The 14,118-nt window shown below is 33.6% G+C and overlaps 1 protein-coding gene across 16 annotated transcripts in view; it reads right to left on the bottom strand.

Annotated features, from left to right (window-relative positions):
- The window catches only part of Ptprk (protein tyrosine phosphatase receptor type K), a 504,921-nt gene that overhangs the window by 378,615 nt on the left and 112,188 nt on the right, over positions 1 to 14,118 (bottom strand). For all 16 annotated transcript variants that reach the window (XM_074075059.1, XM_074075053.1, XM_074075007.1 and 13 more), the window contains exon 2: positions 6,750 to 6,872. In XM_074075059.1, coding sequence (XP_073931160.1) covers positions 6,750 to 6,872 — 123 coding nt within the window. The remainder of the gene's footprint in view (positions 1 to 6,749; positions 6,873 to 14,118) is intronic.

The following is a 14,118-nucleotide window of genomic DNA, read 5'->3' as shown; positions in this document are numbered from 1 at the left end:
CCTTCTAGGTTAATTCTTTTTAATCTAACCTTTTCTCTAGTTCCTGGTCCCCTTTTCCTATTGGCCTCAGTTGCTTTAAGGTATCTGCTTTAGTTTCTCTGCATTAAGGGCAACAAATGCTAGCTAGTTTTTTAGGTGTTAGACATTCTTCATGCTGCACTTATGTCCATAAGGGTAATAGTGCTTACATTAAAACCCAGCCTTCATTTAGTGACTTGCCCTTCAAGCATCCATTATAACCTTCCCCTGCACTGTCTCCAACTCTTAGTATGTTTAATAAGCAACTCAAACATAGTAAACTATCTTTGCTGTGCTCAGGGCAAAACACCAAAAGACACATGATAACACGGTTTACAAGAGCACATCAAAATCAGCCCATCATTCTTGCCCTAAAATAACCCACTCTAAACAAAGCCTTAAAATTATTTTCAAACCCTAACTTTAATCTGATTCCTTTAGTCCGTGAATTTTCCTTCCACCATACATGCTCTAATGAGACAGCAGAAAATATATGTGTTTCTAAAGGTTCGTTAGACAGACATGTAGCAGGTATTCATCAAATCACTAAAAATAACATGCAGGTAAATCAAAAACAGGGCAGAGCATCTCCCCAGGGGAAGAGAATATGATGAGGAAGCACTGAAACTCAGCAAGCAGTTCCAGACAACAGCAAAACTTAGATTCTACTTCCCATGAACATGAACAGACAATCATTTTAAGCATAAACACCATGGAAAGAAATGGTATTTTAGATACAGTGGTAGAAAATGATGGTGGATTAAATAAATCAAATAACTCATTTCCCTTCCCCTCTCCTCACTACTACCCTATCTCTCAGACCCCAGGACTACTGTAAATGTACACATATACAGTAGGTTTTAGTTGGGTTAACAGAAAATGCTACAAAAGGAAATAAACCAATGTTTTGGCCTGGTTTGCCCTATCCTCTAAAATAAAACTAATCTTAATATTAGGAACTCATATTTCATTAGTAATACTACATGCACATAACTTTATTCTACCTCTCTGCCACGTTTTTTTTCTGGCAGATGTGTTATCAAATAATTTTAGCAATTCAACTGTGTAAGACTTTCAGTAGTTATGATTATTCAAAAAACATATGCCTTACAGTCTGAGCAACATGAGACCCTATCTCGCCAAAAGGCTATTATCAATTTTCTGTAATAAATAGTAGTGAAAATAGTAGGCAAAGTGATCTAATAATTTTAGTAAGTAGTTACATTTCCCAAAGAGAAGGACGATAGGTTAAAAATGTTAAGTTAAAACTTCCTTCAAATTTCTTCACAGATGTATGAAAATGTGTTGTGTGACGTACATAAGATTTTTATAATGAATTATAAGAGTCTTCTATAAAATTAAGAGAGTTATATCATTAAGTTTAAAAACTGAATGAAATTGTTACCTATAAATGTTATGGGCATTAACATAACATCGTGGATGTCGATGTTTTAATTTCACTACATCACACCATCAAAAGAAAGTTAGGTACAAAATTATAAACCATGCATGTTCCCTATTGACTACACAAGCTCACCAAACAAATATTTGAAGAAGGCAAGCCTTATTTTAACAACCTGGATAATGATTCATCTTTGTATCAAAGGGGAAAAAAAAGCACTTACGTTTTAAAAGCAACAAATTACTACAAAGGCTCATTTCTACAGCACTGCTTATTTCTCTCCTTTTCCTCTGTAATCTCATTTGCTCTCTAAATTTTAGTTTCAAACTTTGACATGGATTCAGATTTGAGATCTAGTGGAGTCTTAAACGATTGAGACACACCTCACTAACTTTCATAAGAGAGGAAAAATGGTTTCTTCAGTTTTCAGATTAATTTAATGACAGAGAGCTATTTTTTATAATACACACTGTGTGAATTTTAAAATAAGAACTTTGTACTGTGATTTACGTTATTAACAGTAAAAAGTAGCAGACTAAAGGTGGGATATAATGTAGTCATAATTCTAAATACTATCAAATCAGTCAGTACTCTACAGACTAAACTAAAATTCAATTAGTTATTTTACAGAAACTTGTTAAAAAGGTAAAGCAATTATAATTACAACAAAAGACAAATCTATTGAGTTGTCAATCATGATACCTACTCTTGGATCTAGAAGAGAACATACAATAAAATGATCATATAAATTTGTTTCATAATGTCATAAGCATAAAAGAATATGCAATAAACAAGATCAGGCACATAGATGTATTTGAGATCAAAGAACAACTTCTAGTTCCCATGCAACATTGTTCATTCTCTTTAGGTTTGCATGTTATATTTATATAACAGATAAATATAAGTTTCACGAGCAAAAGACAGAGAGAGGAGAGAAAAAATGTAAAAGGTAATTCATTCTTTGTAGTAATTAATAAAATTTAAACATATCCAAAATAATTTGGTGATATCATTTATAACAATATAATATTAACAATATAAGCCTATTGTTAATAATCATGTGAGGGGGTCTTCAAATTACATTTAAATCTTATTCAGTATAATACATTTAGGAAATGGGATTATTTTTATTCAATTAATTTCTTTTGGCAGTACTAGAATTTAAACTCAGGGCCTCATGCTTGCTAGGCAAGCGCTCTACCATTTGAGCCACTCTGCCTGCCCCTCAAATAATTTTTTAACAAGAAAAAAATTTTACTATTTAAATTTTGGCCAAAAAATTGTAAATCTTACCTTTATAGAAATTGACATTTTTGTCTAGGCAAAATAAAATAATGTCTTGGGAAATCAAAGATGAAAAAATACGGTGTGTATTCATGAAAACACTAAAGTCTAGCACAGAAAAAGACATATTAAAAGGATACTACAATAATACCAACAACTGACATCTGTACAGAGTATAGGTGAAAGCATTTTTGGATATGAAGAGAGAAGAAACTTAAGAGTTCTAAGCCAGTCAGGAAAATCTTCTTCTCGGAGCAGACAGAACTTCTGCAGACATAGTAAGAATGGGTAAGAAGACCAATTGGTTAAAAGATAAGTGGACAAAGAAATATATAAGTAGAGATAATGAAACATACATAGACCCGAACAGGTCAAAGAACATAATATTTTTGTGTGAAGAGGGATCCATGGTGGGGGGCGAAGGGTGGAGTTTCTAACAAGGTCACGTATTATGCATTTCTTATTCTAATCTATAATATTTTCATTATTATTTCAATTTCCCAATACTAACCTTGTAAGCACTAATTTTATTTTATTTCAGTTTTTATTAACTTCTAAGATAAATACAGAAAAGTGCACAACTTACCAATGAACAGCTCAATAATTTTTACCATTTGATCATAGCTGTACAAGTACCCTCCCAGTCAAGAAATGATATTACCAACATCCAGAAGACTCCTTTGTCCCCCCTCCTCAGCCCCTCCTGAAAATAATCATACCCTGATTTCCAATTCATCAATTAATTTTGCCTGTTTTTGAAATTTATGTAAATGGAATATAATACATACTCGTGTGTCTAGCTTCAAGATGTTTGCACAATTCATCCACTTTACTGTACTGACAGTAGACTATCCATTTATATTATGATGTAATAGTCCACATGAACATATCTCCATTTATTTGCCCATTACACAGTTGATAGAAATTTGGGTCATTTTCAGCTTGGAGTTATTATGAATTGTGATACTGTAAACATTTTTGCATGTACTTTGTCTGAACAAGTACAGTCAATTCTGTTGGATTTATACCCAAGAATGGATTAACTGGTCATTTGGTTGTATTAAATGGTTGTACAAACCCCAGTACTGCCAAAAAAACAAAACAAAAACTGCTGAGCTTATGCCTCAAGTGATAGAGTACTTGCCTACCAAATACAAGACCCTCAGTTCAAACCCCAGGACCACCAAAAACAAAGGGGTTGTAGACACAGATTTACTCTCCAACAGAAGTCTGTGAGGGTTTCAATTGTTCCACATTCTTCTCTCCAACACTCCACATCATGATTGTCAATTTTCCATGAGTGTACAGTAGTTTTTCATTGCAGATTTGATTTGTATTTCCTTGATGATTGAGTTGAGTAAGTGCTCATGTTGTCTTGTGATTTTGGGTCATTAGGGCTCCTTTATGAGACCCTATCTCAACAATGCCAGATACTTCCCTACCTGAGAAATAACTGTCTAAGAAAGAACCCTTATCTGAGAAGGCCTGGGAAGCATGGCTCAAGTGGCAGAGCCCAAGGCCTAGAGTTCAAGCCCCAGTACTGACACATAATAACACACACAAACATAGTCATAACAGGAAAAAGAAGAAGAAAGAAGGAGAAGAGCAAAGAATTATAGAACATTTTTCAACTGATACCATTGTATCTTCTTATATGAAGAAACTATTTTATTTTCTCTATTTTTTCCTTCTACCCATCTTCATTTTTCTTTTATTTTAAGCTATTTACTCATCCTTTCTTTCTCTTTTTCCTTCTTGGCTTCTAGACCAAAAAGTTCAACAAACCAAAGCCAATTAACAATGTCCAAGACCTTCAGAGTTCAATAACAAATATATGTCATGAAGAAGACTTTCTAATACTGAGGTGCCAAGCACTTGAGATTTTTTGTTTCTTTTGTGCTGATTAGGAAGTATGTATTAAATAAACAAAAAAATGTAAGCATGACTACCTATTTATTTGAAAATAAAATGATCATTCATAAAAATTTAATAGGATAAATGTAAATGTCCCCTTTTACAACCTATGGGCAGATAATGTTCAAGGAATATCGTAAGGAAAATGTGAAAAACTAGTATCTCTTGTAAAGAGAGTGAGAGAAAGAAGGAGAGAAAAGAATAAAAAAGGAATAAGTATGAATGCTTTCTCTAACCATTCTTCAAAAAAAAAACACAGTTACACTGGGCAAAATTAAGTGGCCATGACCTCTTTCCCTCTGTTACATGATTAATTACCTAATGTCCTATTAATTGGAGGCTGAGGGTGAATTTCAAACACTTTCATTATTGTGCATATCATCTCCTGCATCATCTTTTACTGTAACCACCAATTAAACTATGCATCAAAGGTGAGCCAACAAGGTCATGTAGCACTATCTACTCAGCTATTCATTACCCACTGCCAGTAGTAATTAGTAATGGTAACATTTCCATAAATCAACATCTTTCTGATTATTCTCTGATGATAAACAGTAAAATGTGTGCATTTCAACCTACCCTCTTTAATTTTACATGAAAAATTTGGTCTAAATATACCACAGAGAAAATTCAGGTGAAACATTACAATAGTTTCTTTAACTAAAATATACCAGGAAAAAAGGTATGAACCTCAAAAACAAAAGAACCCTTATGCACAAAACTAAGTGAGTTGACTGACAAAGTAGGGGTCAAACATAAGAAGCAAAGGATGTTAACTATGAAATACCAATTTACTACATTGCAAAGGAAATTATGGCTCAGTCTAGACTCAGAAATATCCATGTGCCTACTCAAAGAAAGTGACAATTCAGAATAAAAAGCAAATTTGGTTCATGTACATGTTACAGAATGGAATAAGAAAAAAATCCTGTCAAAGAATATATTTACTATATACATTTATAAATCACAATTTGGACATGTTATCTTGAGTTTTGATCTTGGGCTTTGCTTTTTTCCTTTTATAAATCACATTAAGTAGAAAATTCAGAAATGCTACTGGTAAGGTTTTTTTTCATCAATCACCAGAATTGACATATTACTTCTAATGTTTATGTCTGAAAGTCATATCTAAATTCACACTCAGTGTAGGAAGAACTTTCTGAATTGTAGAAAAATTAATTACAAACTATTTTATAGAATAATATTAAAAACATTTTAAAACAAGTTGTTAGAAATAAGAAATAAACACAATTACATGATTTTATGTTATAAAGATTATATATTATGTACATAATGATTATATATAATTATATGCTTTGTTTTTTCCTAAACACTGGAAGGAAAAAAACTTGTTCTCTTTAGTACTGCATTTTAAAATTTGTTTACATTTTTAATTTTTATGATTAAACAAAGTAGTGTTAAACATAACATAAAATTAGTTCCAAACTAATATGTAGAATTGAAAGCACAAATATTAATCCAATGTATAAAATTGTATGCACATATTCATATCCTATGTTAATACCTTTTCACAAATAAAAGAAAACACAAACCAATGTATAATGAATGATTAGAAAATAAATTTTAAAACTCAAAGGATACAACAATGAAGTCCACGTAAACAATGTAAAGGTCTCAGCACTATCTACATAACTCGCTCAGAAAAGACCTTCTCCATTTGATAATTTTGTCTCAAGCTGCCTCCCCTCAGGGCCACTGTTATGCTCATCACCAGTAGGAGAATGAGACAGTCTCTTTCCCTCAGTCTGATTCAATCAAACCTAAATAATTTAACTAAATAGGTACCAAATGAGTTAATCCTATATTTAAGATTATTTAATAAATCACTTACTCTGTTCTTTTTTTGGACTATCATTTTGATTTTATTAAAAAAATAACATACTCATATGTATATATGTTTCAAAGACAGAGAAACAAAGATATAATGAGAATTCTTGAAGAATATACAGTTACAGAAAGTTATGAGAAAGGCATAGAATACTTTAAGATTCTTGGATGTGGCCAAGTAGCACAAAAAATTAGTTTATCATAACAACTAAATCTAAAATAAGAAAATGCTACATATTCCAAAACTATTCCCCCAACAATGAGTAAGGAGAATGATGCTCACCTTGAGGCATTTCAGGTGGCAGGTAATGGGGTTCTTGGGCACTAACGTGCACCCACTCAAAGTCATCATACAAATCCTGGTGGTAATCACAAGCCCCTGGACCATCATCAAAGGTACAGCCACCTAGAAAGGGAAAAGGAAACACTGTTATAGTCTAGACCAATTTTATAAAAATGAGGAAAGTCAATAGGGAAGCAAATGTTACACTAAAATATGTAACATGTTACTTATAATAATCAAAAATACTCCTTTTTATCATTCTTATTAAACTTTCAGATGAAAAGAAATATCTATCAATATATTCTGCTTGAAAAACAAACCCATTTGACAAAGCCAAGTAAGGTGGTCCATGCCTATAATCCCATCTCAACTAGGGAGGCATAGGTAAGAGGATTGCAGTCTGAGGACAGCCCGGGGCAAAAAGTGCAAGACCTTATATGAAAAATAAGCAAAAAGGGCTGGAGGCATGGTTCAAATGGTAGAGTGCCTGGGGAGCCAAGTCACAGCTCGGCGTTCAAATCTCAGTATGAAAGAAATAAAGGGAAGAGAAGGAGGGAGGGAAGAAAGTTTGTGCCTCAGAGAAAGGCTAATGCATAGATTTTGATCTATTTTTTAAAAAAAATGTAAGAGCCAGGTTCAGTGGCTATAATCCCAGCTATTCAAGAGGTAGAGATCTGGGGGATCATGGTTCAAGTCCAGCCCAGGCAAAAAAGTTAGTGAGACTCCAATCTCAACAAATGAGGTGGGTGTATATCTCTAGCCTATAATCCTAGCTAAACCAGAGGCATAGGTAGAAGGATTGTAGACTGATTCCTGTTCACATCCAGGCAAAAAACAAGAGACTCTATCTGAAAAAGAACTAAAAACAAATAGGGCTGAGGTTGTGGCTCAAGTGGTAAAGCACCAGCTTCATTAAGCTTACGACCCTAGTTCAAGCCCCACTACTACCAGTGTCTAATGACGATATAGTTAGGCTTTCCTGCAACTATAAAATACCTTTGGTGGAGAGAAGGGAAGAAAGGAAGGGTGAAAACTGTCTTTCTTTGTAATCCAATTCAAAACAATGAAGTTAATATTTGACTTTTATCAAATCTCTAACTTTAAAATAACTCTATGAAATGTACTCATTGTAGATACTTGTAAAAAGCTTTAGAGTCCTAATGTGTCTGAGGTCTGTTATACACTCCTCCAGTATCTATTGCTTTCAAACACAATTACAATTGAAAGGTGGGGAGGAAGGCTGAAGCATAAAGTCAATCAGATTAGCCCATAACCACTCCCACCACTTCCACTTTATTTAATCGCTAGTTTTTTAAAGGGAAGTAGTCTCTCCCCTTTTGTATCAGTCATTTTTTTTTCCTGGCTTTATTTCCAGGGGTAGAAGTAGAATGATTATTTTTGCTTCTTAGCCCATCTACCACAGGCACACACAAGTCAACATACTTAGTTTATTCAATCAGGAAAATAAGAATTGGCCTATATGTCTAATCTTGAAAGAAAATGGATTATAGCTAATGAAAATCCAGCAGTGGCTTTAATGAAAAAAACCAATAACCTGTCTCCTTTCGAACAGCTTATTTATTTAGTTTAGAGCTTTGTGAAGAAATTCAAAGAATTCTAGAGCCAGAAACAACAGTCTAAGGGGTGATAAACTTCAGACCTTCAAATTCATCTCACCCACCTCCATCAAAAGTTTGGCAATGTGAATATGAACAAAGTGGCATTCCTTACCAAGGACAGAGAGGAGTCATATCAAATGCAAAATATGCATCAGAGATGTCCAGTTGTCCAGGAGGTTCCATAGCCCTAAAGTCTCTTTAAAAAGCAAAACATACTGCGGTATACTGAAGTTCCTCTTATAACTCACAATTAGCTTAAAATAATCCAAATTCTAGCAAGTTGAAAACTTATTATTGTCATTTATATATGCTTGAAATAGCTATTTTATAAATGTTCTCATGGAAAATGATGTACTTTTTAATTTAAAATTAATCAACAAAAGGAGGTTGCTAAGAAATGCTTTTCCCTTCACATAGCAAGGAAAACGTTTTTCTCAAAAATATAATTTGCTATCACAACCCTAAAATGACTTATTGCTTTGTAACACATGCCTTCAGGGCCCCCATTACCCTTTATACTGGTATGCCTGCCCTCTGTATATAAATTTAAACTACTAGTGGAACCCACATTGACTCATTTCGAAGACGAATGGCCTTAATTGCTGCCCTTCATAGCCACTGTTAATTTTAGACTCCAGGATTCTGAATAACAATAATAACTGAAGTAGCTGTATGAAATAAGTGGGTCAACGTTGCACATTACTGCCATATCAGAAACATTGTCAAGAGTCTTGAAAATCATTTCTGGGTGTTAGCAAAAAATTTTAAGATGAATTTTTAATTTATACTTTATAATAAGCTATAATACAAAAGGTACCATTTATCTATTTACCAAATGTATAGCATATTTGTAAGTCTTTGGTAAAAGATTCTTATAATCATTTTTATAGTGGATTTTGTATTTCAAGGTTAAGAGCTAATACACTGTAGTAGAGTAGATGACTGGAAATACAAAATAATAATCCTAGGCTGATGAATTAAACAGATAATGTGTAACATGGGATAACAGTATGGAGAAAGTTCTAAAGAACACAAAAGAGTTGATTACATGCACTAGGCTGGTTGGGGGAGAAGATCTTACTGAGTTACTTAATGAAGATAAGAAAGGATATAGCAAGAAAAGCTGGAATGGAAATGAGATTGCAATCAGAAGAAAAGCAAGAGAAATGTCACATAAGCACAAAGGAACATGGTATGTCTGGGAACCTCGAATAATTCTCTAAAACATACATGAAAAGTTCTGAGGGGACAAGTCAAAAACATAACTAAATAGGAAAGACTTTAAATCTCGTAAAAGGGCTTAGATTTTTTTCTACAGTTGTACTGAAACCATTTAAAGATTTTACACAGGAGTGTAACACAATTTAATGATAATAACTACAGCAGCCATGTAGAGTAGAAAGTGAAATGGGGGTAAATGGAGGGGGTTAATTTGATTCAGTCTTACAACAGACAGCACACAATGCACGTCCTAAGTGAATTCCATCATACACTATCCCTACTGACCACTGAAGATTTGCTGGCCCTAAACACAGTTTTCTATGATACACAGTCCTCCATACAGCTGTTCTGAGTTATAGTATTTAAAGGAGAAATAGCACGGCAAGATCCTAATACATTAATTTAAAAAAAAAAAAAAAGCTCATGATTTCAGGTTTCACTAAGCTAGATGACAGAACAGAAGGTGGCCATACTGACTTGGTGTTCAAGAAATTTACATAGGTATAGAGGAAGAAAAATGAACACAGAATCATCTTCCATTTTCAGTTGTTATATTTGCTACTGGTGATAAGGCTACAAATGAGTAGCTGCAAATCATGCCAGAGAAATGGTGACCATAGTTCTTGACCCTTGGAGAAAAATTACTTCTGAAGAGAATTTCACAGATTGCTAATTCCTCTCAACCAATCAATCAGCCAAGGGAAAGCTGCATCACTGCAAGGGTCTGCTTTCACTATGGCAAGCCACTTAAGGACCTCTGCAACCTGTTCACCTGAAAATAAAAAGAAACAGGCTGATTGGGACTTGCCAGGATTTCTTTCTGTTCCCAAGCTGCTCACTGAAAGGACTGGTACTAAGTGACATCCGGTACCCTCATCCCTCTAAAAAGAATACTTCTGTCCTCAAAACCCTGTGCCTAATTATCTAGCATTTAGAGGGATTCTTGAGTACTTATTCAAGGAGGTAGTAACTTTGTGGTAACTCTATGGTAACATGGAAACAGAGACCCTTTCTACGGAATCACGAAAAACTGAATTATGCTAAAATCCTTTCTGAAGTGAAACTTTTCAATAAAACACAAGATCAGATTAATTTAAACAAAGTTGAACTGGAGAAAACAAAGAAGTCATTAAGGCCTTAAGCTCTCTACATTTTGTGAAGGGCAATCTTTTAAAAGATAGTATATTAGATTCTCCATATTCTCCCATCCAAAGCACATATATATTTGTAATCTCCTGACTGGGTATAATAGAAAGAAACAAATAGAATTATCCTTCATGGTTCTTTACTGTTTGTAGAGTACAAGCTTTATTTAGCTAAATACATACAGCACATTCTTATTTTATTAAATCATGTGAAATATATTAGCATTTAAGTAGTAAGAAAAAAAATCCTAGACAAACTATGTTGGCAAATATAATACCCTTAACATAGTTGTTTGAGGACTCTCAAAAATGGACAAATTAACCTTCTCCAATTGTAAATTAAGCTGCAGTACACAAATTTGCTCATCTAAGTAGTAATCAACTTTGAAATGATCTTTCTTCCATCTGGGATACAGAGAAATATTAGTACATGCTGCCTTAGGGCATAGACGATACTGAGCTAAACTAACTTTGAATAAGTCATCTCTAGTTATGCTAATCAGAAATCACAATATAAGTGTACTGGTATAATATCCAAAATGCATCACAATGAAGTCAATATACTTCATAAAAAAAATTAAAAGGACAAAAAAAGGAACTTGGTGCTGAATATCTTAAATATAGTTTCATTTGTAATCTAAGCAAATATAACCCATTCCCAGAAAAAACACCTGATTGGAAAAAATATAGAAATTGAAGGCTTTCAAGAAAGTCCATATTTCCCCTGAAATATACTGGGTTGTCTTAATAGATTTTTTTCCTATTAACTGTACACTTCTGGGAATGTTGAATGTATAAAATAAAAATTGACAGACATGATCAATATTTAGGTAGTATGCATCCACTATAAGGACAAGCAACATTTTTTCTCAATTTATGCATTTAAAATACACAAAAACTCAAAATAGATACAAAGAAGAATTAATGCCTTTAAGGCAAATGCATGAGTCACTGGTCATGCCCTATTTTTCTAATTCTATACCAAGGAGGTCCTACTGGAAGAAAACTAAGAAAATTTATGAATAAGAGTTCTTTAAAAGATAATCAATTCAGAGCCAAAAGAAAATCTTTGTGATGCTTGTGGGAACATTATTTGAGCCTAGTTCCTCCATAAAGGAACAGGAACTTGAGAAACATCTGTGGAAATTCAATCCCATCATTTACTGATAGGTAGAAATAACTCTTAATGAGAAGAGAACTCATTTCAAATATATCCATTAATTATCTAATTATTCATCTCTGGAGTACCTCTCTAGCCAAGAATATATGTTTAATATATATAATACAAGATTATTTAGCTGGTAAGACTTCTATTCAAATTATCTTTGATTCAAAGTAAATGTTATACTTTGATTTCATAATCATCCTTTAATAAGACTGAATTAACCAGAATGGAGTAAGACATCCAATTTCATACTCCTCCATCTTGGCAGAGAATAATATGAAAATCCTCTGTGCCTTAATTAATAAAAACTGTCACACACTATCCACTGGGGTAGTAGAAGAGAGAGTATGTGTATAGATACAGAGCATGGAGTGATATCTAAGTACACAATAGCTTTGTTATTTAACTTCTTGGAGTTTCAATATTCTCCCCAATAAAAGCAACACACTTAGCTACAGCACCTTGGTGTGAGAATTACATAATACCTGTAAAGCTCCTTATAAGTTCTTATAAAAGGAACCCTTACCTTCTTCAGTACCATTTCTCAGGTTATTCCATTTATGTGCTTTACAGTTTTGACCCAATGCACACATTTAACAGCTAAATGTTACCCTAAATGAAAGATAAACATGGTCTATCCAGAAAAACTACAGATTGTTTATACAAAGACAGTTACTATAACACAGACACCAGTTTTCCCTAGGCCCTCATCACATATGTTCTCAAACAGGAAATACATTCCTTTAGATCTGGAGTTAGCAAACTGTATAAACTGTATTATGTACAAAGACAGTCAGTAAACATTTTAGGCTTTGTCAGCCCTACCATTTCTGTTACAACTATTGAACTCATAATTGTAGCTAGAAAGCAGCCTCTGAAAAAGTTAATAAATGGGTATGGCTGTATTTGAATAGAACATTTTATAAAACAGGATATGCCCATGGGCAGGTTTATCGACCCCAGGTTTAAGTCACCCAGAACTTATACATTCTTTGAAACTATTGGTAGAACATAGTCTGTTTAAAAGTTTACAAGACAGTCTTTGGTTTCGGCAATACTTCTATGTATATCAAGATGAGAGTAGCAATAGGCAACATATAGGAAACTGAAGTAGAAATGGAGTCTGAATGGTAGTAATATGTCTGCAACCAATTCAGCTGTCTGGCTATACAGCAGTGTAAGTCAGAAACCATGAGACTGTGAGAGAGCTAGCAACCCTAATCCAAAGGCTTCAAACCTGTAAGACTACAAAAGGAAATGCATTTCACCCTGTGACCCTACATGTACATACACACATGAATACAAATTGTCTCCTGCTAATTGTCTCCTGTTCCATGTTATTTTCATAACTGAAATAAAATCAGAAGTATTTGTGTGAATCAGGGAAACAGATATAAGGAGAAAAAGCCAATAATCCTTTTTCTCAAATACATGTGACCATGCTAAGAAGGGGGCTCAGAAAATAGGTGTGAGCTAACCAAATTACTTAATTTGTAGATCTCAGGCATAAATTGGCTTCCAAAAATAGGACTCTATGAGACATGGGCAGCCCTGACAATATGTGACTTCATCCATCCTTATTATGGAGCTAATGGGTGATTACGTGGCAAATAACCTTAGAAATGATTTCACAGATGAAATGAGTTTTATTAAAATGTAAAAGGAACATATTAATGAAAAGTACTTTGCTGTAGGAAAAAAAAAATTGCCATGGTCACAGGCCAAGAAAGTATTAAAAGCAGCATCTGCACCTAGGCACTATGGGTCCTCACCACCACATGAAATGGCTTAGAAAATTGTCTCCAGAAAGTAAGGTTCAGTTACATTTTCAAAAGTCATCCAGTGCAGCTCCCTCCAATGGGCTGCTGAGCACAAATTACTCCCCAAAATTATTTATTTGTTAAAAAGGCTGAAATTATATAAGATAACACTGTCCTTTTCACTCAAATACAACTGACATTACTATCCTTAAAAACTTTAAAACATTTCAAAAAATTAGAAGCCATTTTGTTCTGATAATTTTTGCTCCTGCCCCCACACCACCTGTAGGTTAAGAAACCATGTGTTTTCCCAAAGGTCATTTCTTTTACTACTTTTTTTTATCCTTTTAACTATTTCAGTAAAATCTCATCTTTTCTGCGTAGCATTAGATATACAATATAGAGAAATCCACTGAACGAAGTAATTGAGAGTAAATGTAGTGAAAAATAAAGTTCCCA

This window comes from Castor canadensis, chromosome 1, assembly GCF_047511655.1.
Source record: "Castor canadensis chromosome 1, mCasCan1.hap1v2, whole genome shotgun sequence".
Lineage (NCBI taxonomy): Eukaryota > Metazoa > Chordata > Mammalia > Rodentia > Castoridae > Castor > Castor canadensis.
The sequence above is the reverse complement of the archived record's forward strand: the minus strand, read 5'-3'. Positions and strand labels throughout refer to the sequence as shown.